General features: G+C 48.1%; 1 protein-coding gene across 4 annotated transcripts in view; it reads right to left on the bottom strand.

The window, feature by feature from the left end:
• The window catches only part of FBXL19 (F-box and leucine rich repeat protein 19), a 50,943-nt gene that overhangs the window by 5,913 nt on the left and 18,784 nt on the right, over window positions 1–26,246 (bottom strand). For all 4 annotated transcript variants that reach the window (XM_060255670.1, XM_060255673.1, XM_060255671.1 and 1 more), the window contains 6 exons: window positions 25,015–25,047; window positions 23,621–23,761; window positions 18,749–19,464; window positions 9,084–9,247; window positions 7,576–7,737; window positions 4,798–5,016 (listed from right to left, as the gene is read on the bottom strand). In XM_060255670.1, the coding sequence (XP_060111653.1) occupies window positions 4,798–5,016; window positions 7,576–7,737; window positions 9,084–9,247; window positions 18,749–19,464; window positions 23,621–23,761; window positions 25,015–25,047 (1,435 nt within the window). The remainder of the gene's footprint in view (window positions 1–4,797; window positions 5,017–7,575; window positions 7,738–9,083; window positions 9,248–18,748; window positions 19,465–23,620; window positions 23,762–25,014; window positions 25,048–26,246) is intronic.

The following is a 26,246-nucleotide window of genomic DNA, read 5'->3' as shown; positions in this document are numbered from 1 at the left end:
TTAATAAAGGACACAAATAAACACTATGAAATATTTTTTTTTCAAAAAAATTTAAAATAAAACATTTGTAAAACATTAGCACTTGTTGGTCTTAAAGGTGTTTCTTGGTATTTCTCCCAGGGGATTCAGGGAACTGGGCAAGGAAGCTCTGGCTCTTTCCTTCCTTCCCCAGGAGACCAGGAGGGGGAGGAGCCTCAGCCAATAGAAGGAAGAGAGGCTTGGCTCAGTAGCTCTGCTGTGCGATTGAGACAGCCTCCCTCTCCCCCTTTCCTCCCCAAGGGAGGAGCCTCCGCCAATGGAGAAAATAGAGGCTTTGCTCTATCGCTCCTGTGCGATTGAGCAAGTCTCGCAAAGCAAGCTGCAATGCAGAAAGAAGCAAGAGAGAAGGAGAAGGAAGCAGGTGACAGCCAGTTGCTCGGGGGCCTGATTTAGCCCCCAGGCCGCATGTCTTGACACCTCTGATCTAGGGCAAATACCAGTCCTCAGGCATGCAGAGAGATCTGAAAAGGTGAAGATCAAGAAAGATAAAATGACAGAGAAATGCTGAATGAGGTTTTTCAAACCCAAGAACCACCAAAGGACTTCTAGCACAGTGGCTCTCAAATTGGGGGTCCTGTGGGGCACTAAGAGGGTGGCAGGGGGAGTGCTGGATGTAGGTCACTTTGACTGTGGGGTTCACATTTATAACTGAACAGGCTAGAGCCTGGAGTGCAAACACCTTCCTCTGCTTTGTGTTTAAAGTTTTACTGCCCTTACAGCTTTCGAAGTTATTTCCTTTTGTCACATGTGCCTTTAAGATTGAATTGTTACAAGTCACAGTTACTGGTAACAGCTAATAATTTTCTTATAAATTAGTAACTGTAAATCTGCAATATGTGAAGGTTTAGGTAAGATTAGATCAGAGTATATATTTATTTTCGAGTACATAAAATGATGCACACTCATGCCTATAAATTGGCTTTTCTGGGAATCTATATTTTGTAAAAAAAAAGTGAGGGTAATTTTTTCTCTTTTGAACTGAATGTGGGGATACCAAATTTACTGTATATTAAGCATAGATCTACATTAGCTTGCATTCCAAAAAACCACAGAAAAATCATCCTTAGCAGCTAATATTGTTTGTGGAAATGTTTGTTTTTGCAAAATATCCCAGGATGAAGCGGAGATATTCAACTTTTTATGAATATAACTAAAACTTCATTGGTAATTAGCTGTACCATGCAAATATTTAATTTAAGAAGGTAACTTAATGTAAATGTATTTTTAAATCTGACATCTCATTGGTTTTTTTATGAAAGAGATCCAATAGAGATCCAATGCCTTTTCATTTGTCTGCATTTAGACATGTTTCATAGGCTGTTTATCACAAGTAGAAGAAATAGTGCAGCGGTGTCAACCCTGAGCGCTCCTATCAGGCCCCTGAGCAACTGGCTGTCTGCTTCCTTCTTCCTCTCTCTTGCTTCCTTCTGCATCTCAGCTTGCTTTGCAAGGCTTGCTCAATCACAGAGGAGCTACAGAGCAAAACCTCTATTTTCTCCATTGGCTGAGGCTCTTCCCCCTCCTGGTTTTCTGGAGAGGGAGGGAAAGAGCCAGAACTTCCTTTGCCCAGTTCCCTGGATCCCATGGGAGAAATACAACGAAAGCACCTTTCAGACCAACAAGTGCTAATGTTTTAAGCATGCTTTATTTTAAGTTAAAAAAAAAAATCTTTGTGTTTGTTTGTGTCCTTTATAAAGTTTATATCTCTGCTACCTAATCTTAAATAGGTTCACACATGGCCTGGCCCTACAAGGCCCGGCCCGATAAGGTCTCATTTATGTCACATCCGGCCCTCATGAGTTCAACACCCCTGAAATAGTAGGATTATGGCCCTGGGCTGGGAAATGGCACTCCAAATATGCCAAGTGACCATCTGGATGCATGAAGCACTTGAGAAATCTGAGGCTCTTCATTCGATGGGAAGTCTAGACTGGGTAAGAAATCCATTTTCAGATACTGAGGAAGTTGGGGTAACTAACTGAACCACAAAATGACATCGAGCTGAGGCCAAAAGTTTTAAGAAGTCGTAGGGAGAGTTTGGTTACAGATGGAAATGTCTGATAGTTATCCTGAACAATTAACAGTCGTTAAGGAGCTCTTTGATGTATTCCCAACATCCTGTTTGGTGGAACGTGCTTTTAATGTGGTCATCCAACTTCTCTCCAGGGAAAGAAATTAACTCCAGATTACCACAAGTGGTGATTCAAGACTCATGCTAAGCGACTTTAAACCAGACACTGGGAAACTGGTATCTGTCAGGAGTGCCTATTGCCCTGAATTTGGTCCCTGTGCTTGCCATAATCATGCAATAAACTTACTCTGCTAAATTCTGAGAAGTGTCTATCGATGAGGACTGTGCAAAACTTGACAGTATCACTTCCTCAAGCCCATCCAGTGCATTACGAATTTACTGAACAGTGAAGTAACAGAATCAAAGAGTTGGAAGGGACCTCCAGGGTCATCTAGTCCCACCCCCTGTACCAATGTGCTAAGATCCTTGTTAAATGGCTGTCAGACTATGACAATCTAGTATCACTGGATCAAGGCCCTCAATTTTGTTGAATAAATTGCACTAAAAAAAGTGTTCACTGGATTTGGAATAAATGTGCAATTAATTTCTGAATTTTATTATTACCATCCTCCTTAGTGGGTTGCACCCGTTGCTCTACCCTGCTTTTTATAGGGTAAGGCAAGACAGGAGGTTCTAGGGATGCGTTTATGGAAGCAAGGGGGTGGTTGCTTGAAACAGTTTGGGAGCCACTGGTCCAGAGTGACAGTGAGAATGATGGCAAGCACATGGTTCCACTGGTGGACTTCTGATGGCCTGGGTTTTTGGCCTCTGTGTGACAGAGTGTTGGACTGGATGGGCCATTGGCCTGAGCTAACATGGCTCCCCTTATGTTCTCTTACGTTCTTATGGAAATCTCCAGAGGGTCTGCTTAGCCGTACAACAGTCTTAAACTGGTTTAAGAGTCAGTCTCTCAACCCAGGGATATTCAAGACCATTTCAGTGTGTGGGAAGGGAATGCCAGAGAGCTCTCAGCACTCTCCGGCATAACTCCTAGAAATCTATGGCCAACTGATACATCGTTGAGGGTAGTTTTCTGACGGCTGTTCAGTCTCTCTCAGATGTGAACAAAAGCAGATTTTAACCCTCTTCGGAACAAAACAGATGGGGTAGCAGTCAGAGTGTCAGACGAGGATTTGGTAGACCCAGGTTCGAATCCCCACTCCGCCATAGATGTCTGCTGGGTGACTTTGGGCCAACCACCATCTCTCAGCCAAGCCTACGTCACAGGGCTGTTGTGGCGAGGATAAAATGGAGGAGAGGAGAAGAAGAAGAAGATATTGGATTTATATCCCACCCTCCACTCCAAAGAGTCTCAGAGCGGCTCACAATCTCCTTTCCCTTCCTCCCCCACAACAGACACCCTGTGAGGTGGGTGGGGCTGAGAGGGCTCTCACAGCAACTGCCCTTTCAAGGACAACCTCTGCCAGAGCTATGGCTGACCCAAGGCCATGCTAGCAGGTGCAAGTGGAGGAGTGGGGAATCAAACCCGGTTCTCCCAGATAAGAGTCCGCACACTTAACCACTACACCAAACTGGCTCTCCAAGGGCAGGAGAAGGACACGGGCTGCTTTGGGTTCCCACCGAGCTGAGAGGTGGGGGGATCAAGTGGAATTTAAAAAAACCCAAACCCTGAAAGTTCTGAGATGAAGTTGGGACTGCACAGTGGCAATAATGACAAGGGCAGGACCTCTACAAATCAGGAACCCCTCAGCAGGTTTTTGGATCTCGCCACAGTTGGCTCGAAAACAGACTTCTGATTCCTGCTTCAAAATCCCTTCCTCTAGACAGGAAGGGAGGCTTCCTGGGAGTTACAAGAGGGCAAAAGAAACAGAACAAAGTTGGAGTCCAGAGATGTCTTGAACCAGAGCTTTTTTTTTTTTAGCAGGAACTCCTTTGCATATTAGGCCGTGCATTCCTGATATAGCCAATCCTCTTGGAGCTTACAGTAGGCCCTGTACTAAGAGCCCTGTAAGCTCTTGGAGGATTGGCTACATCAGGGGCACGTGGCCTAATATACAAAAGAGTTCTTGCTACAAAAAAAAGCCCTGCCTTTAATACTGACAAAGCTCAGTTCTGGGTATAAGCTTGCAGTGTGCACACACCAAAAAGCTTATTTAAAAAAAAGGTAAAGGCAGTCCCCCTGCACAAGCACCAGTCGTTTCTGACTCTGGGGTGACGTCACACCATGACGTTTTCACGGCAGACTTTTTATGGGGTGATTTGCCAATGCCTTCCCCAGTCATTTACACTTTCCCCCCAGCAAGCTGGGTACTCATTTTACTGACCTCGGAAGGATGGAAGGCTGAGTCATCTTGGAGCTGGCAACCTGAACCCAGCTTCTGCCAGGATCGAACTCAGGTTGTGAGCAGAGCTTGGAGTGAAGTACTGCAGCTTTACCACCCTGCACCACGGGCCACCTCAGCTTATGCCCAGAATTAAACTTTGTTGGCCACTGGACTCCAACTTTGTTTTGTTGTTCAGACCGACATGGCTACCCACCTGAATCTATCTTCCTGGAGGGCAAAACAAAGGAGCGCTTGCCCAGAACAGAAAGCGCTAGTTCCAAAAGCTTCAGCAGGAAACAGTGAATAGAGGGGGGGCTAGAGCTTCACAGTCAGGCAGCAGGACAGGAAACCCTCTGGGAGGGGACCGAGAGCCACGCTCGGGGCGAGGTGTTCTCAACTCACCGGCGAGGTTGAGCTCGGTGAGGGTTTCTCGGAGCGGGGAGTTAGCAGCGGTCAGCAGGTTAACAGACTGGTCGCCCACGTGGTTGCAGTGGCTCAGGTCCAGTTTGGCAAGCTGGGGGGTGTGCCGGATCACCAGGCGCAGCGAGGAGTCCGTGATGTCCAGCCCGGAGAGACGCAGCTCAGAGACATTCTGGAGCCGACCCCGACTGTCGGTCTGGCCTAGGGATCGGGAGGAAGGGGAAGGAGAATGAGCCAGATGTGAACCAGGTCCAACGGTCTGCTTCGGGCAAGAGATTTTCATTGCCTGCTCAAAGATGCTGGGTGAACATCATTATTTTGAAATATAAAACAGCCTGGGCTTGGGCCATTTTATCTATTTCCAGAATTTATACCCCACATTTCTGTCCTCATTAGGGCCACCAAGGCAGCTAACAAATTCAAACACACATAATAAATCACATCTTAAGTACTACTTAAACAAGCAAAACCACATCGTTAAAACTGGAGCTAAAATACCTACAAAAACAATAAAAACAACAACTGAAACACTGGGCAGGAAGGAGGGATCACTGAGGGAATGCCAAACAAAACAACAACAAGGTCTTCACCTGCTGGCAGAAGATGGCAACAAAAGGAAGCAGAAGAGTCTCCCCTGGGGACAGAGTGCCAGAGTTTTGGTGCCACGACTGAGAAGACTCTGTCCTGGCTTGCCACCTGCCTAATCTCAGACAGCAGGGGCACCTGAAAAAGATTCCTGTCGTGGCCAGTGTGTCATCTGTGATCCAGTGAGAGAGGGTGGGAAGGACAATGACAGTGCATTTGTGATGGTATTGTCCCCAAAGTTTGCCTCCTCCAAACAGGGTAGGGACAGACCACCTGTTGACAGTCTTTCCCCTCAACGTACTGAAAGGCTAATAATGGCAAAATGGCAGTTTTGTGACCCGCCAATGGGAATGCAGCCCACCAGCCAGGCACTGTGGCTCGCCACGTATGCAGCAACCTGCTTGGCTCTGCAGGCCCAGTAGCAAAACCAGCAGGCTCCTGATTGGCCACCGCCTGTTTGGCTCCTGATTGGCCAACGCCTGTTTGGCCCAGTGAATAGCATAAACCTGACCTAATTGGCAGATCTCTCAGCCAAGCCCCTCTTCCTAGTCTGTCCTAGAGAAAGTGCCTGATCAAACAGCATGCAGAAATATCTCTGGTGTCTCAGGGGAATGAGGGCGGGGAGAGGGGACCGTATGGGGTGGGGGCATCCTCAGCACAGCGCAGGAGAGGAATGAGCAGGTGAGAGATCAGAAAATGTGGAGAAGCTGGACCGCTTCTGAAATGTGCACTTAAATGCTGCAGTGCAGACGAATCCGTGGCTGCTGATGCTCCACCCCTAGTTACTGACTCGGACTGTTGCTATGGAGCAAAGGCTCTCTCTCTCTCATTTTTCATTACATCCAAGCGGCACCTTGCACTATTTCCTCATTCTGTGTCTACAGAAGTTTACATTACTCTCATTCTTAAAAGAGAATTCAGACTGCTGATGCTGTTTGCAGTAGTTTCAATAAATAAAGATTATAAGTAAGTAAATAAGCACACACACGTATGCATGCCATGTTTTCTCTGCCTTTTGGGGGTGGGCAGGTGAAAGGACATTCATTCTCTGGAGGGAAAAAAGTCTTCGGGCATTTATAAAAACTATCACTAATTATCAACCTTACCGGCTCCTTCCGAGCCCCCTCCAGTTAAACTGGTTTCCACTGTGCCACAGTGGTTAGAGTGTGGGACAAGGGTTTGGGAGACCCAGGTTCGAATCCCCTTGGGCCAGTCACACCCTCTCTCAGCCAAACCAACCTCATCAGGTTGTTGCAAAGATAAAATGAGATGGGGGAGAACAATGCCTTAAACTGCTTTGCCCACCCCTTCCCCCGGGGAGAAAAGTTGGTTAAAAGCATGACTAAATAATTGGAACGGGTGTGGGAGAATTTTGCCATTATTCTTGCTTCCTTAAAATGTGTGTGAGTGAAGATGGCGGGGTGCTCGATCACTGAAAACTCCATGGGGTTTGCCAGAAATCGACTGTGACTTGATGGCACTTTACACAAACAAAATGTGCACACAAACAAAAACCCACAATGGGAAAAATAAAAGGCAGGAGAAGAGAGTCATTCTTAAAAGGAAGGCTCTTGCCTTGAAACTCTATTGCAGGGGTGGCCAAGCTGCAGCTCAGTAGCTACATGTGGCCCTTTCAGACGTATTGCGTGGCTCTCGAAGCCCCAACAGCCCCATCAGCTGGCTTGGAGAAGGCATCTGTCTCTTCACCAAGCCAAGCCAGATGCCTGCTTGGAGAATGCATTTAAAATTAAAGTTGCTTTCTTTTCACCTCTCTCCCTTTCCTCCATTTGCCTTCCTGCCTGCTCTCAAACATCTGATGTTCATGTCTTGGCTCTCAGACATCTGGCGTTTCTTCTACATGGCTCTTACATGAAGCAAGTTTGGTCACCCCTGTTCTATTGCTTGGGAAAATACTCCTCCCCTCCTACCCACCCACTGGCACCCGCTCCAGGTTACTGATACAACCAACCGTCCAACTACAGTGGACAAAAACAGCCTTTCCCTCTCCTACCATGCAGGCCGCTTGGGTGGTCTGTACTTCTGGAACAAATTGGATGCAAACTCCACCGCAGAGGGAGAAAGCGTGCCTGAAAACCGTTCATACCACATGTCATCACATGCTGTCCGTCTTCCTCCCACCCCCCCAGCCACTTTGTGGGGCAGGTCCAGCTTTACCCGGCTTGGTGTCTGTGGCAGGCAGCAGCAGCTCGCGGAGGTGCGAGTCCTTGACGTCTTCGATCCAGCGCAAGTCCAGGAGCCGCAGAGAGGGGAAGCTGGCGGTGCTGAGCGCCGACACTGAGCACCAAGAGCAGCCTGTCAGGATGAGCTCCTTGAGGCCTGGGCGGGCGAGATGGAGATAGGGGGTGAGCTGTATGCAGAAAAGCCTGATCTCTCACTCCTCTCCTCGCCCAGGCTGTTCCTCCTCTTCTTCTCCCAGCACAACAAACCCCTGCCCCTCAGAGGTCCTACCCTCCTCAGCTAACTCCAGGAGCAATAAGTCTTTGCTCTTCACTCCAATCCTTCCTGTTCCTCACAGAAGACCTCCTCGCTTTCTTTCCCATCTGTTTTCCAAGCTAATCCTCCCCTGACGTCTATGAGCGCAAAACCTGAACCAGGATACACCCGGGCATCACTGTAGACCTTGAACAACCACACAAGCCGCATCTAAGTTCCGGGGGAACCTTTAGAACAGTGCGACATTCAGCACAGGGAAGGGAAATCAGTGACACCTCCCTGGATGTATCCAGAAATTTGTTCCCCATTAACACTTGGGGATCAGAGTGCCCAGAATTCATTTCTCTCTCTAAAATGAGGCCGATGGGGATCAAATGCAGACTGGGATCCTACCAAGAGGTTGGGATTGAAAAGCCGCCTTCGCTATGCTGCTTCCCCTGACCTGAAACAGCCCCGGAGAGCCTTTATTTGCCCTGCTGGGGAAATAAACAAGGGCCACTTCAAGTCTGGAAAAACCATACTGGGACCTGATTTTGAGAGAAAACAACTCCCTGAGGAGCTCAATTAATGGAACCCCCACTGCCTTGCCCAACTTAGCCCTTTCTGAAGTGGAAAACCTGCATTTGTGGCATATGCAGGGCTTTTTTGTAGCAGGAACTCCTTTGCATATTAGGCTATGCCCCCCCCCCCCCCCGATGTAGCCAATCCTTCTGGAGCTTACAGGGCTCTTCTTACAGGGAGCTCCTGCTACAGCAAAGGAGTTCCTGCTACAAAAAAAAAAGCCCTGGGTCTATGAATCCAGACTGCTAACAGGGGCTCATGTGACAGAATACTCCTGTATATACCAAACAAAAAGATTCCAGGGCACAAAGGCCACTATGTCAGAAAGAAATCTAGTCTATTCTGTGTTGGATAATTGCTCTGAATGAAGGGCTATTCAGTCGCACAAGCTCCCCAGAGCAATCGAAAGCAGAACTGCTCCAGGGGCAGATTTGCCACTGCAGTGAGGAACGACCCTCAGCCGATCCAAGAATCTCGACACGCTCTTCCTCTTCCAGGGTACAAATGAAGTCCTGAAATTGTGGTTCGCCACCTTTGCTTCATCTGTTCCATTTCCAAACTTGTACCCCACCCCCATCCTTCCCAAGAGCCCAGGCATCCTGTGTCGGTCCTACAGAACTCAAGAGTGATGGGCAACTGTCCCTCCCCCTGCCCCCCCATCCCAATACCTTGTAGCCTGTTCAGGAGCCACATCAGCTGCTTCTTGGAGATGTTGGTCCAGCTGAGGTCGAGGCTGGCCGGCTGCCGGCGGATGATGCCGCTCAGCATGGAGGGAGTGATGGATTTCCGGCGGCTCAGGTCAATGTGCGTCCAGAGCCGCTTGTCACAGCACCTGCGGGGGGCAAAGAGGAAATAAACCGGTTCAGGCCGGGCAATAACACGGAGAAACAGAGCTGCAAATACAGAAGGAAGCTTTCGCTGGCGGCTCAGAGCTCGAGGGTAACAATCTCCCAAACTGTGTCTGAAGGAACCTCAGGGGTCTCCGATGTGTCAGGGGTGCTTCTGTGAGAAGGCTCATCCCTCCGTTTGCCCATCTCTGCGCATCTCCTGCAGAATCGCACCGCCGCGGGAGGTGCAGTTACAGCATGTGCTTAGGGTCATGCTAGGCGGGGCTTTTTTTGTAGCAGGAGCTCCTTTGCATATCAGGCCGCACCCCCCTGATGTAGCCAATCCTTCTGGAGCTTACAGTAGGCCCTGTACTAAGAACTCTGTAAGCTCTTAGAGGACTGGCTACATCAAGGGATGTGGCCTAATATTCAAAGGTGTTCCTGCTGCAAGAAAAGCCCTGATGCTAGGTAAATTACGAGGAAATCTGTGAATTGATCTGCACAGCATTTTTCATTGATAAATAGAAGGGGTGTGTTTCTCTGTAGGTGGAATCTGGTCTAAGTGGGGGTACAGATTGGTGCATGTGTTTGTATGTAATTTGAGGTACCTAAAGGATTGCTTGTTGGTGTCTGCCGGTCAACCTGAGTCCCTCTCTTCATGCACGCACTTTCCGAAGCAAGACAGGCAGCTACCAGAGAGAAGGGGCCCCTTCTGCCTTTGGAAAGGCCTCCCCCTTGGCCCCTAGTTGGCCACTCTGCAAATACGTTTCTACAGGCTTCCTTGGGAGATGGTGGGCTCTCCTTTGGAAGTGTTCAAACAGGGGCTAGATGGCCAACTGACAGCAATGCTGATTGGATAGACTTAGGCAGACCGTGAGAGGAAGGGCAGGAAGGGCTGCATCAGCGCTTAGTCCTCGTGGCCCTTTCTTACACGTCCGAGGAAATGCTGACTGCCACTTTGGGGTCAGGCAGCAGTTTTTCTCCAGGCTAGTTTGGCCAGGGGTCCTGGAGGGTCCCCCCATCTTCTGGCCATGGAATTGGGGGTCCCTGGGTGTGTGTGTATATGGGAGGTATTTGTGAATTTCCTGCACTGAGCATGGGGATAGACTAGATGACCTTGGAGGTCCCCTTCTAACTCTATTTAGGTCTGTTTGGCTTGTGCTTAGTACTTCTCCCCCCACAGCACTGCAGTAAAAAGCTCTCTCAGCCCCACCTCCCTCACAGGGCGTCTGTTGTTGGGAGGGGGAAGTAGAGGAGATTGTGACTGCTCTGAGACTCTGAGATTCAGGGTATAGGGCGGGATATAAATCCAATATCATCATCATCATCATCATCATCATCATCATCATCATCATCATCATCATCATCATCATCATCATCATCATCATCATCTTCTTCTTCTCTCCTCTTCTATCCCATTAGTTTTAGTTTCCTGCATTTTAGGTGTTTTTAGAGAACATATAATACCTCACATTTGTCTTGCCCTCAAACATTCTTCTGGAGCTGCCACTGGCTTTGCTGAAGAAGCATTCTCTGGCAGGAACACTCCCAAGACACAGATGTATGCTTTCCCTAGCTTAAACAACCCCAAAACACCAGATATCTTCCTCACTCGATGAAAACAATGTACATAAATACACAAGCGCTTGAAAAATACACAAAACACAAACAATATAAGAACAATCAATCTATACGGCAAAAAAAGACAAAATGCTATATTACACACACTATTGCCAACAAATGCTAGTGCCAATAAACACCAAAGTAACCATATACCAAACGACCAAGTAGCAATACAATTCCAGGCTTCCGAAGAAAACGGAAGCCATGTTCACTGCTCAAAACTATATGAATAAGAATTCTCCAAATGGGCATAAAGGTAAGTTCTCAACGGAATTTCAATCATTATACTTCCTGTTTCGATAAATATCTTTATCAAGAGATGCATAAGAACATAAGAGAAACCATGTTGGATCAGGCCAATGGCCCATCCAGTCCAACACTCTGTGTCACACAGTGGCCAATATATGTGTGTGTGTGTGTATGTATATATATACACACACACATATACATACATACATATATACACACACACACATATATATATGTTGTGGCTAATAGCCACTGATGGACCTTTGCTCCATATTTTTATCCAATCCCCTCTTAAAGCTGGCTATGCTTGTAGCCGCCACCACCTCCTATGGCAGTGAATTCCACATGTTAATCTCCCTTTGGGTGAAGAAGTACTTCCTTTTATCCATATTGACTCGACTGCTCAGCAATTGAATGCCCACGAGTTCTTGAATTGTGAGAAAGGGAGAAAAGGACTTCTTTCTCTACTTTCTCCATCCCATGCATAATCTTATAAACCTCTATCATGTCACTCCGCAGTCGACGTTTCTCCAAGCTAAAGAGCCCCAAGCGTTTTAATGTTTCTTCATAGGGAAAGTGTTCCAAACCTTTAATAATTCTAATTGCCCTTTTCTGGACTTTTTCCAATGCTATAATATCCTTTTTGAGGTGCGGTAACCAGAATTGTACACAGTATTCCAAATGAGACCGCACCATTGATTTATACAGGGGCATTATGATACTGGCTGATTTGTTTTCAATTCTCTTCCTAATAATTCCCAGCATGGCGTTGGCCTTTTTTATTGCACACTGTCTTGACATTTTCAGTGAGTTATCTACCATGACCCCAAGATCTCTCTCTTGGTCAGTCTCTGCCAGTTCACAACCCATCAACTTGTATTTGTAGCTGGGATTCTTGGCCTCAATGTGCGTTACTTTGCACTTGGCCACATTGAACCTCACTGCCACGTTGACGCCCACTCACCCAGCCTCAACAGATCCCTTTGGAATGCCTCACAATCCTCTCTGGTTCTCACCACCCTGAACAATTTAGTGTCATCTGCAAACTTGGCCACTTCACTGCTTACTCCCAACTCCAGATCATTAATGAACAAGTTAAAGAGCGTGGGACCCAGTACGGAGCCCTGTGGCACCCCACTGCTTACCGTCCTCCACTGTGAAGACTGCACATTTATACTCACTCTCTGCTTCCTATTAATTAGCCAGTTTTTGATCCACAAGAGGACCTGTCCTTTTACTCCATGACTCTCGAGCTTACTAAGGAGCCTTTGATGAGGAACTTTATCAATAGCTTTCTGGAAATCAAGGTAAACAACATCTATTGAGTCCCCTTTGTCCACATGTTTCTTCACCACCTCAAAGAACTGTAACAGGTTAGTGAGGCAAGATCTTCCCTTACAGAACCCATGCTGAGTATTCCTCAATAACTTGTGTTCATCAATGTGCCTACACATTCTGTCCTTGATAATGCTTTCTACCAACTTTCCTGGGATTGAAGTCAGACTGACTGGTCTGTAATTTCCTGCATCTCCTCTGGAACCCTTTTTAAAGATGGGGGTGACATTTGCTACCTTCCAGTCCTCAGGAACAGAGGCAGATTTCAATGAAAGATTACTACATATTTTTGTCAGGAGATCCACAAGTTCAACTTTGAGTTCTTTCAGAACTCTTGGATGTATGCCATCTGGACCTGGTGACTTATTAGTTTTTAATTCTTTAATCAGTTGTAGGACCTCCTCTCCTCTCTTGTTAACTCAATCTGACTCAGGTCTTTCAACACCCCTTCCAAAATTAGTGGTTCTGGAGCAGGCAAACACTTCTCATCTTCCACAGTGAAGACTGGGGCAAAAAATGCATTCAGCTTCTCAGCCATTTCCCTATCCTCCTTCAGTAATCCTTTGCCCCTTTCGTCATCCAAGGGCCCCACTGCCTCCCTGGCTGGTTTCCTGCTTCTAATATATTTGAAGAAATGTTTATTGTTGGTCTTTATGTTTTTTGCAATATGCTCCTCATAGTCCCTTTTTGCCTGCCTGATCACAGTTTTGCATTTGATTTGCCACAGCTTGTGTTCCCTTTTATTAATCTCACTTGGACTAGCTTTCCACTGCCTAAAGGAGTCCTTCTTAACTTTTACAGCTTCCATTACTTTGTTTGTTAACCATGCAGGCCTTCTCTTATACCTGTTTGTGCCTTTCCTAACTTGTGGTATATATTTTATCTGAGCTTTTAGGACTGTAGTTTTAAATAGCCTCCAAGCTTCCCAAGGGTTTGGACTGTATTTACCTTTCCTTTCAGTTTCCTCTTCACATGCCTCCTCATCTCAGAGAATTTACCCCTTTTAAAATGGTTACAAGAATTTGGCTACACTATTGACTTAGATAATTGGGGGAAAATATGGAAAGAAAATAATAAATTGTCTAAATCCTCTTTATTAAAAGAAAAATTGTACAAAATGGCTTACCGCTGGTACTATACCCCCGAAAGACTCTCTAAAGCATTTCCAAATAGCTTGGACAAGTGCTGGAAGTGCACAAAAGTAAAGGGTTCGTTATATCACTTGTGGTGGAAATGTGATTATGCGAAAAAATATTGGGTACAAATATCCCTCTGGTGCCAAAAGATGTTAAAAACAAGAATTCCTCATGTACCAGAACTTTACTTATTAAATATTTGTCAAATCACATTATCCAAGAAAATAAAAAGGCTGTTACTGCATATTATTACTATAGCTAGGATATTGTATGCTAAGTACCGGAAAAAGCCGCAAACGCCAAACAAGAATGAATTTTTGTCCAAATTAATGGAAGCAGCTGAAATGGATATGTTAACTTGTAGATTGAAAGGAGGAAATATGGAAGAATGTAAAGAGACATGGAGCCCGATGTATTTATGGGCTAAAACATTAGGACTTGAAACGATATGAAAATATTGAAAGTTATAGTCTTTTCTTGACTCATTCGCTCCATTAGGTGTTGTATGTTAGTAGGTTGATGTCGATGTTGATATGTAAATGTGTATATTTTAGTATGTAAGGTGTATTACTGTGTATTATTGTGTTAAATGTTTAAATGTTTAATAATAAAAAGTAACTTTAAAAAAATTAAGTGGTTGTGCTGGTCTTTTGGGGCAACTCCCTATTTATACAAATGGTGAAATCAATAACGTTATGGTCACTGCTCCCAAGCGGTGCGATCACTTTTACATCTCTCACCAAGTCTTGGGCATTACTTAGGACCAAATCCAGGATCGCCCCACCCCTGGTAGGTTCTGTGACCATCTGCTCCATAGCACAGTCATTGAGAGCATCTAGAAACTCAATCTCTTTCTTGCGACCTGAACACATATTGACCCAATCAATCTGCGGGTAGTTAAAATCACCTATTACGACAGTTTTTATGTTTAGCCGCTATCTTTAATTCTTCCATCATATTATAATCATCCTCTATCTTTTGATTTGGTGAGCGATAACAAACTCCCATAGTTAAATTTCCTTTTGGGCCCTCTATTTCGACCCAAAACTTTCCTAGAAAGGAATCTAATTCTTTGACCTCAGTCTTACTGGACTGTATACCCTCTCTGACATACAGAGCTACCCCACCTCCAACCCTTTCCTCCCTGTCCTTCCGATATAACTTATATCCAGGAATCACCGTGTCCTGCTAATTCTCCTCATTCCACCAAGTTTCTGAAATTCCCACAAAGTCTATGTTTTCCCCCAACACTAAACATTCCAACTTACCAATTTTACTTCAAACACTTCTAGCATTTGTATACAAACATCTATAATTTCCCAGGCAAGTTAGGCCCACAACCTTCCTCCTGCTGCCTCGAGACTTTGGCAGACACTCCATACTGTTTGTCGCCATCTCATTGGACAACTCTGATCCATTACCCGGTAGAAAAGTAACACCTAACCCTTCATCTCTTTGAGATGAGTCCTCCCGAACCAGAGACATTTCATCTCCTGTCGGCTTTCCCCCAACATTTAGTTTAAAAACTGCTCTGCCACCTTTTTGATTTTAAGCGCCAGCAGCTTGGTTCCATCTGGGGACAAGTGGAGACCATCTCTTTTTGTACAGCTCCCGCTTGTTCCAGAAAGCATTCCAGTGCCTAACAAACTTAAACCCTTCCTCCCTACACCATCATCTCATCCACACATTGAGACTTCTAATTTGTGCCTGTCTCTCCAGCCCTGCACGTGAAACAGGTAGCACTTCTGAGAAGGCTACCTTGGAGGTCCTGGCCTTAAGTCTCCTGCCTAGCAGCCTAAATTTTTCCTCCAGGACCTCACGACTGCATTTCCCCACATCGTTGGTGCCAACATGCACCACGACCACTGGCTCCTCCCCAGCACTGTCTATCAGCCTATCTACAACACGCGTAATGTCCGCTACCTTTGCACCAGGCAGGCAAGTCACCATACGGTCAGTATGTGGTTTTGCCACCCAGCTGTCTACTTGCCTAAGGATCGAATCACCAACTACCAAGACCCTCCCCGCCCCCTGCCCAGGAATGGTTCCTTGGCGTGAAAGGATACCCGCTCACCAACTGAGGAAGAGGTCCCTTCTGAGGGCGCATTCCCCTTATCCTCAGCACGGTGCCCTGTTCCCTCTCGGCCCTCATGCTCCCTGGCAGCAACGGGGCTGCCACGTTCAGAGTGGGGCTCATCTAATACGTTCCCGAGAGTCTTCTCCGAGTGCCTAACTGACCGTCTTTGCTTCTCCATGTCAGTCACCTCAGCCTCAAGGGTACGAACTCATTCCCTGAGGACCAGGAGCTCCTTGCATCGAGCACACATCCAAGATTTCTGTTCTGTGGGCAGACAGTCATACGTGTGACACTCCACCCCCCTGCTGGCATTCTACCTTCACGATAGCTTTTTTAAAATATACAGTCCCCTTTTAAATCCTGTTTGTTTATGTGTGTCTCCTTCTGGAGGGTCTACTTACCTTATTGGGAACATAAGGAAAATAAGAATCTGGGTTCCTGGTCCTTACACAGCCCCCAGGCTAAGAGCCACAGACCAAGAGTCCTTTAGCTCTCGCCCTTCGGCTCACTCAAGGCGCAGCTTAATAATGCAAAGAGGGTGGGGCCTCAGTCTGCCCCAGGAACACAGCCACTCCTAATCAATCAGCAACAATCACCTTCAGCCCACTCAAACCAAACAAACAGCAGTTCCCCAGCAACCACAAACTCAGAATTTTCAGCAGTCGCACAAACTCAGAAATTCTCAGCAACTCCCCCAGCTGTTTAGAAATCCAAACCTCACCCTCATAGCACTTCTTATCTACTCTCTCTCAGAGCTCTTTGAAATGCACATTTCAAGTATATAAAAAACAACCCAAGTATATAAAAACATATTAAAATATATAATATAAAATACATATAAATAAATACATTTCCTTACATTACTTGTGTTTTGTGTATTTTTCAAGCACTTGTGTGTTTATTTACATTGTTTTCATTGAGTAAGGGAGATATCTGGTGTTTTCAGGTCACTTTTCCTGGCTTGGCTCCTGTTTGCCTGGGAGGTGGGGCAAAGACCTCTATGCAGGACTGACTGGAGAGGAATCCTGAGGAGCTGACAGGGGGAGGAGGGAGCAGATCCCAGCTCTGCCGGGAGGCCCGATGTTAAAGTGATGCTGTCAGGTGAGAACTGTGGCTCCTTGATCTTCTGCATGCCCAGCCTAAACAGCACGTGTGCAGAATTTGCAAGCCACGGCAACGGATCTCTGGCTTGTTAAGAATTTGCCTGCAAGGGGACCAACAGCCCAAGCTGAACAAGGTGCTGGGTGCTCGAATCATTGCACAGGGAAGACCATGGCTGCTGGAATGGCCTTGGGTCAGCCATGGCTCTAGTAAAGTTGTCCTTGAAAAGGCAGCTTCTGGGAGAGCACTCTCAGCCTCACCTACCTTTCAGGGTGTCTGTTGTGGGGGAGGAAGATAAAGGAGATTATGAGCTGCTCTGAGACTCTGAGATTCAGAGCAGAAGGTGGGATATAAATCTAACATCATCTTCTTTTCCCCTGCCAATATTGTGTTGAAACCAGGGCTGATGTGCTAGGGGGGGGAGGGCCGGAAAGGCAGCAGTATTGGCAGAGCCCCAGATAGTTGAGGGTTTCCTGGGTGGGGGAGAGAACCAACAGCTTCTGGGGACAGCTGTTTCCTGAAACACTTGCTGAGACTGAGAAAAAGCCACCCAAGAGAAGTGGCAAGCAGAAAAGGGGAGGCCCCACTTTATGTTCCCAATGGCCAGAAGAAAGGTTGCTGAACCGAGGAGGCCCCTTTAAAATGCTCACCCATGAGAGCTGCCTCCAAGCAGTGAGCTGTTGAATGCACTGAGGCACAACCCAGTGGATGGCAGGGGTTCTCTTCTGAATAATATACTGGAATGGGGCTTTAAAAAAAATAGCAGGAGCTCCTTTGCATATTAGGCCACACATCCCTGATGGAGCCAATCCTCCTGGAGCTTACAGTAGGCCCTGTACGAAGAGCCCTCTAAGCTCTTGGAGGATTGGCTACATCAGGGGTGTGTGGCCTAATATGCAAAGGAGCTCCTGCTGCAATAAAAACCCTGTACGGGAAGTCCCCCCTCCAGTATGTACGGCGAGCCTGATGAGAGATAACAGCCACCACAGGCAGGAAAACTGGCGCACACATGCCAGCCTCAAATCTCTATGCCACGATTCTCTATATAAAAACATGAGGGCACATAAAACCTCACCCTCAAGACCAAAGGTCACATTTAGCCCTCATTTCCCTACGCAGCAGATGGAATACGCATGAACTGCATTCATTCACACGCTTTCCCTCTTTGAGCTTTGTGGCCTCTCTCCCCACGTCGGGACCCAGATGGCAAGCTCCTTGTCTGTCATTCTGCAGTGCGCTGTGCCATGACAGTTAACCTCAAAGGCAGCCCCCAGCATCCTGTCCCACTCTAGTGTGAACAAAAGACAAGAGCCTATGAAAAGGCAGACTAGGAAAAAAAAATCAAGAGTAAGCTTGATTCTTATTGGCTGCGGTCGCCAGATGCAGGTTAAGCCCCACCCCTACAGTGACCCCCTCCCTCCCCCCACCAGCAAACGGCAATTGGACCGAAGCAGAGCATCAGAAAAGCTCCGTTTCCAAAACTGGCTGGTCTGGCCTGCGCTGACACAGACCGCGCAACATCCCTGAAAGAGCACACAGAGACGTACCTCTGCAAATCCTCCTGCCCCACTCAAAGCGCCTGTCCTAACGACAGGGACGTGGGTAGAACCTATCATAACTGTCCTTGCTTGTGGTGTGAACGCTCACTTCTTTTGCCTCTTTACCGTCTCCGTTCACAGATCCTCGCATTGGTTCAAAGTGGAGAGTAAAAGCAAACCGCAGAGCTGCAGAATACACACAGCTCCTGACTGGGGGGGGGGGGGGGGGGCAGAGACAAAACCGCTCCGGACCGCTCAGGCCGGAGGACAGACTAGAGCTGAGCATAACAGGAGCGCGAGCCAAAGAAGGACTCCTCGGTCACCCATCCAACGAACTCCTTCCCTCTCCCCCTCCCTGGAGCCTCGGATGCCTCGCCAGCAGTGCCCCGCTTTGTGCTTCTCTGGGGTGCTGGCTCATCTCTCCGCAGGCAAACGCGGGCCACTCACCAACGGCTCCATGTCCGGCATACCCTCATGCAGACGCACAGCTCCCGATAGCTGAGGTATTGGAAGACGGCCAACCAAACATCCCGCTGCATGATGTGGTCAGAGCCGCTGTCCAGGGGCAACGAGTCGGGTTCGGGGCTGTCGGGGGGAGGTCGGACCACGTGCCTCTCCAGCTGGAGCAGAGGCTTGGGAGGGGAGGGCACCAGGGGCCAGTTGAGGAACTGAGTCCGGGCCACCATGCGGAGTCCGGTCTGCCCGGCAGGCCGGCCTGCCTTGCGGCCGCCCGCCTGCTGCTTGCCCCTCTCGCTCCCCCTGCTGGACGGACGGTGATTGTTCTCTTTCTCCTGAGAGTTCCCACGAGCTTTCGGCTGCTTGCCGTTACGTGCTGTCTCTGAGCTGCCGTTGCGCCTCCCACCCTCCTCCTCCTCTTCTTCCTCCTCCTCCTCCTCCTCCTCGCTGGCGCTGAAGCCCAGGGCAGCCAGGCGCTGGGACCGGGTGGCTGGAGAGGCAGCGTGGCTCGAGACGCCCCCACTGGAGCCGTCGGAGCCCCGAGAGTCCGTGTCGGAGTCAGAGTCCGAACTGGAGCTGGAGCTGCTGCTGTTCTTCACCCGCTCCAACATCTGGCACATCTGCTTGAAACGCTCCAGTTTCTCGCGCTGGTGGGACTTGTCCGACTGGGGAGAGGGCTCCAAGGGGCCGGAAGGAACCTTCGGTTTCTGGTGGGAAAAGGAAGGGAGTGTGGTCATGCATGCGCAGGGACCAGAGCTCATTAACACCACTAATTTACATAACTTATCTGCATCTGCCACACACCCTTGACATCACTGGAAGGTGTACTAAATTGTATCAGCTCAGCAGGTACCTTAAAATGCTTCTTGAATGATAACTCTCATAATAAAACCTTCCTCCCATCATACTTTTTAAATTACTTTCTTCTACGTGGCCACAGTGGCATGAGGAAGACTTCCATCTGTCTGTTTTATATGTTTTGGTTATTTTTGCCTTTTTTGGTAGGGAAAAATATTAGAAAGTTTGTCGCATCTTAGAATTCATCAAAATTTTCACCGGGGTTTGAACAATGGAGCCCAGAAGCAATTATTGAGGGGGGAGGGGTAAGAAAGAAAGAGTGCAATAAGATTTAGAGGTTCCGGAGCTCTGCTCTTGGGAGCTCCTGCCCCAACTGAGGCCTGAATGCGCTGCATTGCTTACCCCAAACTGGGACTGCAAAGACCCACAGAAAAGATTCCCTTGGGGCTCGACACTCTGCTACGGCATACCATTGGCCTGGAAATTGACTGACATTAATGTCTGAGCATTTCCCAGAAGCAGCAGGTGGCTTTATAAAACAGTAAGGCCACACATTGGCCACAGGCAGGGTTTCTACGGCTTAGATCTGACAGCGTGGTCTTGGAAACACCACTTTTGCCACTGTACAAGTCAGGTGTGGCCAAACTGTGGCTCGGGAGCCACATGTCGCTCTTTCACACATATCGTGGGGCTCTTGAACCCCCCCCCCCCCGCCCTATCGGCCAGCTTGGAGAAAGTATTTGTCACTTTAAATCACTTGTCCAAGCCAAAACAGCTGGCAACTTGGGGAATGCATTTAAAGTTGCTTTCTTTCTACCTCTCCCTCCCCATCTGTTTGCTTTCCTCCCTCCCTCTCTTCCTTCCTGTCTTGCAGTTCTCCAACATCTGATGGTCATGTCTTGTGGCTCTCAGACATCTGGCATTTATTCTATGTGGCTCATACACTGAACAAGTTTGGCCACCCCTGGAATAGGTGGAGAAGCATTTGCTGATTCCCACTTCTCCTGCAAGCGCCCACTTTCTTCTTCCATGGTGTGCACGCAGGCATCATGACTCCGGAAACAAGAGTTTCAGTAGGCCCAATTCCTTGCCGTGCGAGGTTGGGGGGAAGGCAGGCAACAAAGGCCCACCCCATGAGCCCTCTGCATGCATCCTGTAGGATCCAAGCCTACACGTTGCAACAGAAGCTGCAACTCAAAAGGATCCCAGAGCCAGGGGATTTGTTGTTGTGAAAAGTCAGGATACCTTTCTAACTCCCTGACCCTGAAAAGTGGCCGGTGCCCCAACATTCCATATTGTATGAGGACAGCCCCATCTGCTGGCTAAGGAGAGGCATGACAGAAGCTCCTGAAATCTGTTTAAGAGCGCTCCCACGCTTTGCGGAAACCAGTCTGAAACAGGTTTTCAGTGGCTTCTCACCAAGAATTTGGGGGATGGCAATTTTATGAGAGTGCTGAGAGTTTTTCAGGCAGGGAACCCCGTCCGTCTTTTCTGAAAATGAGCTTACATCTTCTGTTCCTCGGTGGCCTGTCTGCTGCCCCCTGTCCTCATCGACTCCTGTCCTGATCACTGACCTTTCTCTCTGCAAGGCAATGCAGCCAATGCCAGACTTGCCCCAAAGGCTGCCAGTGGCTGACCTCCAGCATAGCAAGGGCTCTACTGGATCAAACCAGTGGACCATCGAGTCCAGCCCCCCATCTCTCACAGTGGCCAACCAGATCTTCTGCGTCGACAGTGTGTCAAACATGCAGCCTTGGGGGCCAAATCAGGCCCCCAGAGGGCTCCTATCAGACCACCGAGCAACTGGCTGTCATCTGCTTCCTTTTCCCTCTCTCTTGCTTCCTTCTGCGTAACAGCTTGCTTTGCAAGGCTTGCTGAATCGCACAGGAACTACAGAGCAAAACTTCTATTTTCTCCATTGGTTGAGGCCCCTCCCTTGGGAAGGAAAGGGAGGAGGGATAAGCTTGCTTTGCCAGGCTCTCTCAATCGCACAGCAGAGCTACTGAGCCAAGCCTCTCTTCCTTCTATTGGCTGAGGCTCCCCCCCTCCCCATCCCCTGGGAAAAGAACGAAAGACCCAGAGCTTCATTTGCCCAGTCCATGGATCCTATGAGAGAAATACAAAGAAAGCACCTTTAAGGCCAATGAGTGCTAGTGTTTTAAGCGTTTTAAAGGTTTTTTTTAAAAAAATCTTTGTGTTTGTGTGTCCTTTATAAAGTTTATATCTCTGCTACCTAATCTTAAAATAGGTACACACATGGCCTGGTCTGATATGGCCTGGCCCAACAAGGTCTCATTTATGTCAAATTCGGCCCTCATAACAAATGAGTTCAACACCCCTGTTTCAGGGAGCCAACAACAGGGAACACAGGCTGAGGCCTTCCCCTGAGGCTGCCTCCTGGCACTGGGATTCAGAGGTTTACTGCTCCAGACAGGGAGGTTCCCTTTAGTTACTGTGGCAAGCAGCCACTGACAAACCTCTCCCTGAATCTGCCTAATCCCTTTTTAAAGCTGTCCATGCCTTGTTGGGATACGGCAAGATCTAAATTTCAGTCATTACAGAGTTAACATATTTGCTTTGATTCCAGCACAGACCTGACCTGGAAGGACAACCTGGCTCAGAGCCAATCCTGTGTTTTAATTGACGTGCTTGATAAATTGTTTGGGTGGTTTTTAACATCGGTATTTTTGATTGGCTAACGAGCCAGCTTCTCCCTGTCAAGTTTATAGAAAAGAGGCTAATTGCCTATTAGCCTCACCTGCCTATCTATTCTTTTGGTATCTGTGTCTTGTCTGCTGCGGCCACTGCCTGTGTTTTGGGTAAGCCTGCTCTAGAATAAATATGTAACTTTTTAGAACCTTTGTTGTTTTATTAGGCCCTCCGCCTTCCCAACAGACTCAGAGGAAGAGCTTTCATTGAAATAACGATCTGTCCCCTCCATGCATTATTTATTTATTTATTTATTTTATTATTAATTTCATTTATATCCCGCCCTCCCCCACCTCGGCAGGCTCAGGGCGGCTAACAACATTTTATAAAAACATACAGTAATAAATAGAGCCTTAGATTTACAATATAAAACATTAAGCTTAATAACATTAAAACCAGTCTAATAAATGCAGTTATACAGCGGTATAGGTCTTTAGACCGCGTTGGCGGATACTTAATTACCGATCCTTTTTAGCAGTCCGAGTGTGCAAGTTTAAAAAGGGTGGTCTTGCAGGCCCTGCGGAACTGATCAAGGCTCTGCAGGGCCCGCACCTCTTCGGGGAGTCGGTTCCATAGGGTAGGGGCCGCGATCGAAAAGGCCCGTGCTCTAATATTCTGGTGTTTAATCTCCTTCGGCCCGGGGATGGTCATTAGGTTTTTCCCGGCTGACCTCAGTGCTCTCCGGGGTTCATATGGTGAAAGACGGTCCCTCAGGTAGGCAGGTCCTCGGCCATATAAGGCTTTAAAGGTAATGACCAACACTTTGTACTGGACCCGGTATATAATTGGCAGCCAGTGCAGTTCACGTAGCCCCGGCCGTATATGTTCCCGTTTCGGGAGTCCCAACAACAGCCTGGCCGCCGCGTTATTTACCTAACATGCCTGTGGACACCACTATATCCTCAGGCAGCGAGTTCCAGATTTTATTCACTCTTTCTTAAGAAGGATGTCCTTTCGTCCAGTCTGAATCTACTGCCCATCGGCTTCACTGTATTCCCTCAAGTTCTGGTATTTAGGAAAGGGAGAAAAAGTCCTCTCTGCCCACACTCTCTATCCTGCACATAATTTTTTCACTCTCTAGCATGTCCCACCTTGCTTAGTTCTCTCTAGGGCTTTTTTGTTGTTGCAGGAACTCCTATGCATATTAGGCCACACCCCCTTCATGTAGCAAATTCCCCAAGAGATTACAGGGCTCTTCTTACAGGGCCTACTGTAAGCTCCGGGAGGACTGGCTACAGCAGGGGTGTGTGGCCTAATATGCAAAGGAGTTCCTGCTAAAAAAACAAAAAAAAAGCCCTGGTTCTCCCATTTCCAAATGGAAAACGTCTTCCCTTCCTCACCCACCCAGCCCCTCACCTCTAAGTCGCTCGCCGTGATCTGGTTCAGGTGGATGGAGGGGTGGGAGATGGTGCCCTTCACCTCGAAGTCCCCGCTGCCCGTGCGGCTCCAGGTCTGCATCGATTGCAACTTGTTCCCATCGGCGGGCTGCTCGGTGGCCTGGAAGGAGGAACAAAGCCCCACTGAGGCAAGGGCACAGCAATACAAGCCCGTTTTCCTACAGAAAAGGAGCTGTTTTCTAAAAATGGAACCTACATAGAGGAGCATTTCCTTGGACAGCAGCGGCACCTGCCTTCCACACCTAGCAAGAGTCTTATCAAGCCAGGCCCAAGACATAGCTGTTCAAGACTCTTCACGGCCGCCACGGTTCGCACAAGCTCTGTGCTGGTTACAGCAGTGCAAGCGTGTCTAATCCTGGATGGGCTGGTGAGCCGCATTGGGGGAGGATGATGAGCTGCTAGGTGGGGGAAAGGGAAGGCGGCAGGGGATGTCAGATTTCGGAAGCTAAGCAGGGTCAGTAGTGGGATGGGAGGCCACCAAGGAAGACTCTGCGGAGGACGGCAGCGGGAAAACCACCTCTGCCTCTCACTTGCCTTGAAAGCCCCTTTGCTGGAATCCCTGTAAGCAGGCCTCGGATTTAGCAGGAGCGTGCAGGAGCATAGCTCCTGAATCTTTCTGAGTGTTCTCCCTCCTCCTCCCCACCTACCTGCTTTGTCCATTAAAGAGTAGGTGCAGCTGCATAACAATCCCTGGATTAGGAGAGTGGGCAGCCAGCCAGTCACCAGGGGCTTTGCCACGCCCCCAGCAGCCTTCATTAACTTCTGGAGAACCCCACACCACCCTTTTCCCACTTATGCGATTTTGGGTGTCTGCTGGCTTGCTGGCCTTTTGACTGGGGTGGGGGGTGGCCTCGCTCGCCCGGAGCTCTCCTTTCTTGTGTTGGGTTGCTTTTGGCTGGGGGAGGGGGTGACATAGGCTAATAAGTTATGCTAATGAGCTCTGCCACCTATTTTTCTACAAAACAGCTCCTGCCCATAAGTCATTTGTAACTTGACAGGACTTCTGTACATTCATAAACAAGGGAAGGGCCACAGCTCAACAGCCAAGCCCAGGTTTTCTGTACCCCAGGGTCTCAGGTTCAATCCCTGGCCAGGGCAGGCTCCTGGGAAATAAATTTATTTTTGCTTGTGATCAAAGCGAACGACTGCCCGTTGGGAGAAGGTTCCAACAGGCGGGGTGGGCCAAGAACCCCTCTGCGTAACAGAACTTTACATGTCCACGGAAGGATCAAGAAACCTGAGTTCATCGCTTCATCTAATTCCCACCACCTTTTCTCTAACCCGTCTTCCCGATGGATGGCCATCCTTCCCCCCTCCCAAAGCCAGCTGGGTGGAAATATCTAATGGGCTCACCTTTTTCAAATGCTTTTCCCGCGTGCCTTTTAACTGCAAGAGAGAAAAAACGAAACAAAGGAGAAGCTTGGTAAAACTGTTGAGTCAGATGGATCCTGGGAGCGAAGGAGCTCTGGGTCTTTTCTCCAACCCCTTTCAGCAGGGCCTTTAGGAGTTCTCTCCTGCACTCTAGAAGAGGAGGAGGCAAGGAGGGTGATGAGTGGGAAATGAGGAGAGGACATCTTAGCAGGAGAAGCAGTGAGCAAGCCGTCGTCCTCTTTCACGTGACAGTGAATTCAGAGCCACAACTGGGGTAGGGTGCAGTGGGGGGAGGCATATTTATTTAAATAAATATGTATTGCATGGGAAAAGAGGAGGGGAAGAAGAAGTCGTCTCCCCCCTGCCCCGAATTTTGAAAAAGCAGAGAAGAATTCCTCCCCCATCTCAAAAATATTAAAATCAGGGATCACCCAGTGAACTTGATGGCCAGTAATATTGGAAACGACTGGTGCTTGCGCAGGGGACTACCTTTTTCTTTTAATTCAGAAAGCACAAAAACACACATCTTTACACAACGCTCAGCTCACTGATTTATTTACTTCAGTTATACCCCACCCCCTTTCCTCCCCATCAGGGACTCAAAGAGCCTGACTTTGTTCCCCTCTGCTCCATTTTATCCTCCTAACAACCTGGAGAAATAGGTGTGGCTGAGCGCATGTGGATGGCCCCCAGATCACCCAACAAACCCTTCCCCCCATGGCAGAGTAGGGATTGAAACCTGGGCCTGTCAGATCCTTATTTGATACTCTAACACAGGGGTGTCAAACTCATTTGTTATGAGGGCCAGATCTGACATACATGAGACCTTGTCAGGCCAGGCCATGTGTGACGTAAAATGTAATGCCAAGTAGTGGAGATATAAACTTTCCAAGGGACACAGACTAACACAAAGATTTTTTAAAAAGCTTAAAATAAAACATGCTTAAAACATTAGCACTCGTTGGTCTTAAAGATGCTTTCTTTGTATCTCTCCTGTGTGATCCAGGGAACTGGACAAAGGAAGCTCTGGCTCTTTCCTTCCTTCCCCAGGGGACCAGGACAGGGAGGAGCCTCAGCCAATAGAAGGAAGGGAGGCTTGGCTTGGTAGCTGTGCGACTGAGAGAACCTGGCAAAGCAAACTATTCCTCCCCAAGGGAGGAGCCTCAGTCAATGGAGAAAACAGAGGCTTTGTTCTGTAGCTCCTGTGTGATTGA

The sequence above is a fragment of the Heteronotia binoei genome, chromosome 15 (genome assembly GCF_032191835.1).
Source record: "Heteronotia binoei isolate CCM8104 ecotype False Entrance Well chromosome 15, APGP_CSIRO_Hbin_v1, whole genome shotgun sequence".
Lineage (NCBI taxonomy): Eukaryota > Metazoa > Chordata > Lepidosauria > Squamata > Gekkonidae > Heteronotia > Heteronotia binoei.
Note: the sequence above shows the minus strand (reverse complement) of the source record. Positions and strands in the feature narration are given on the sequence as shown.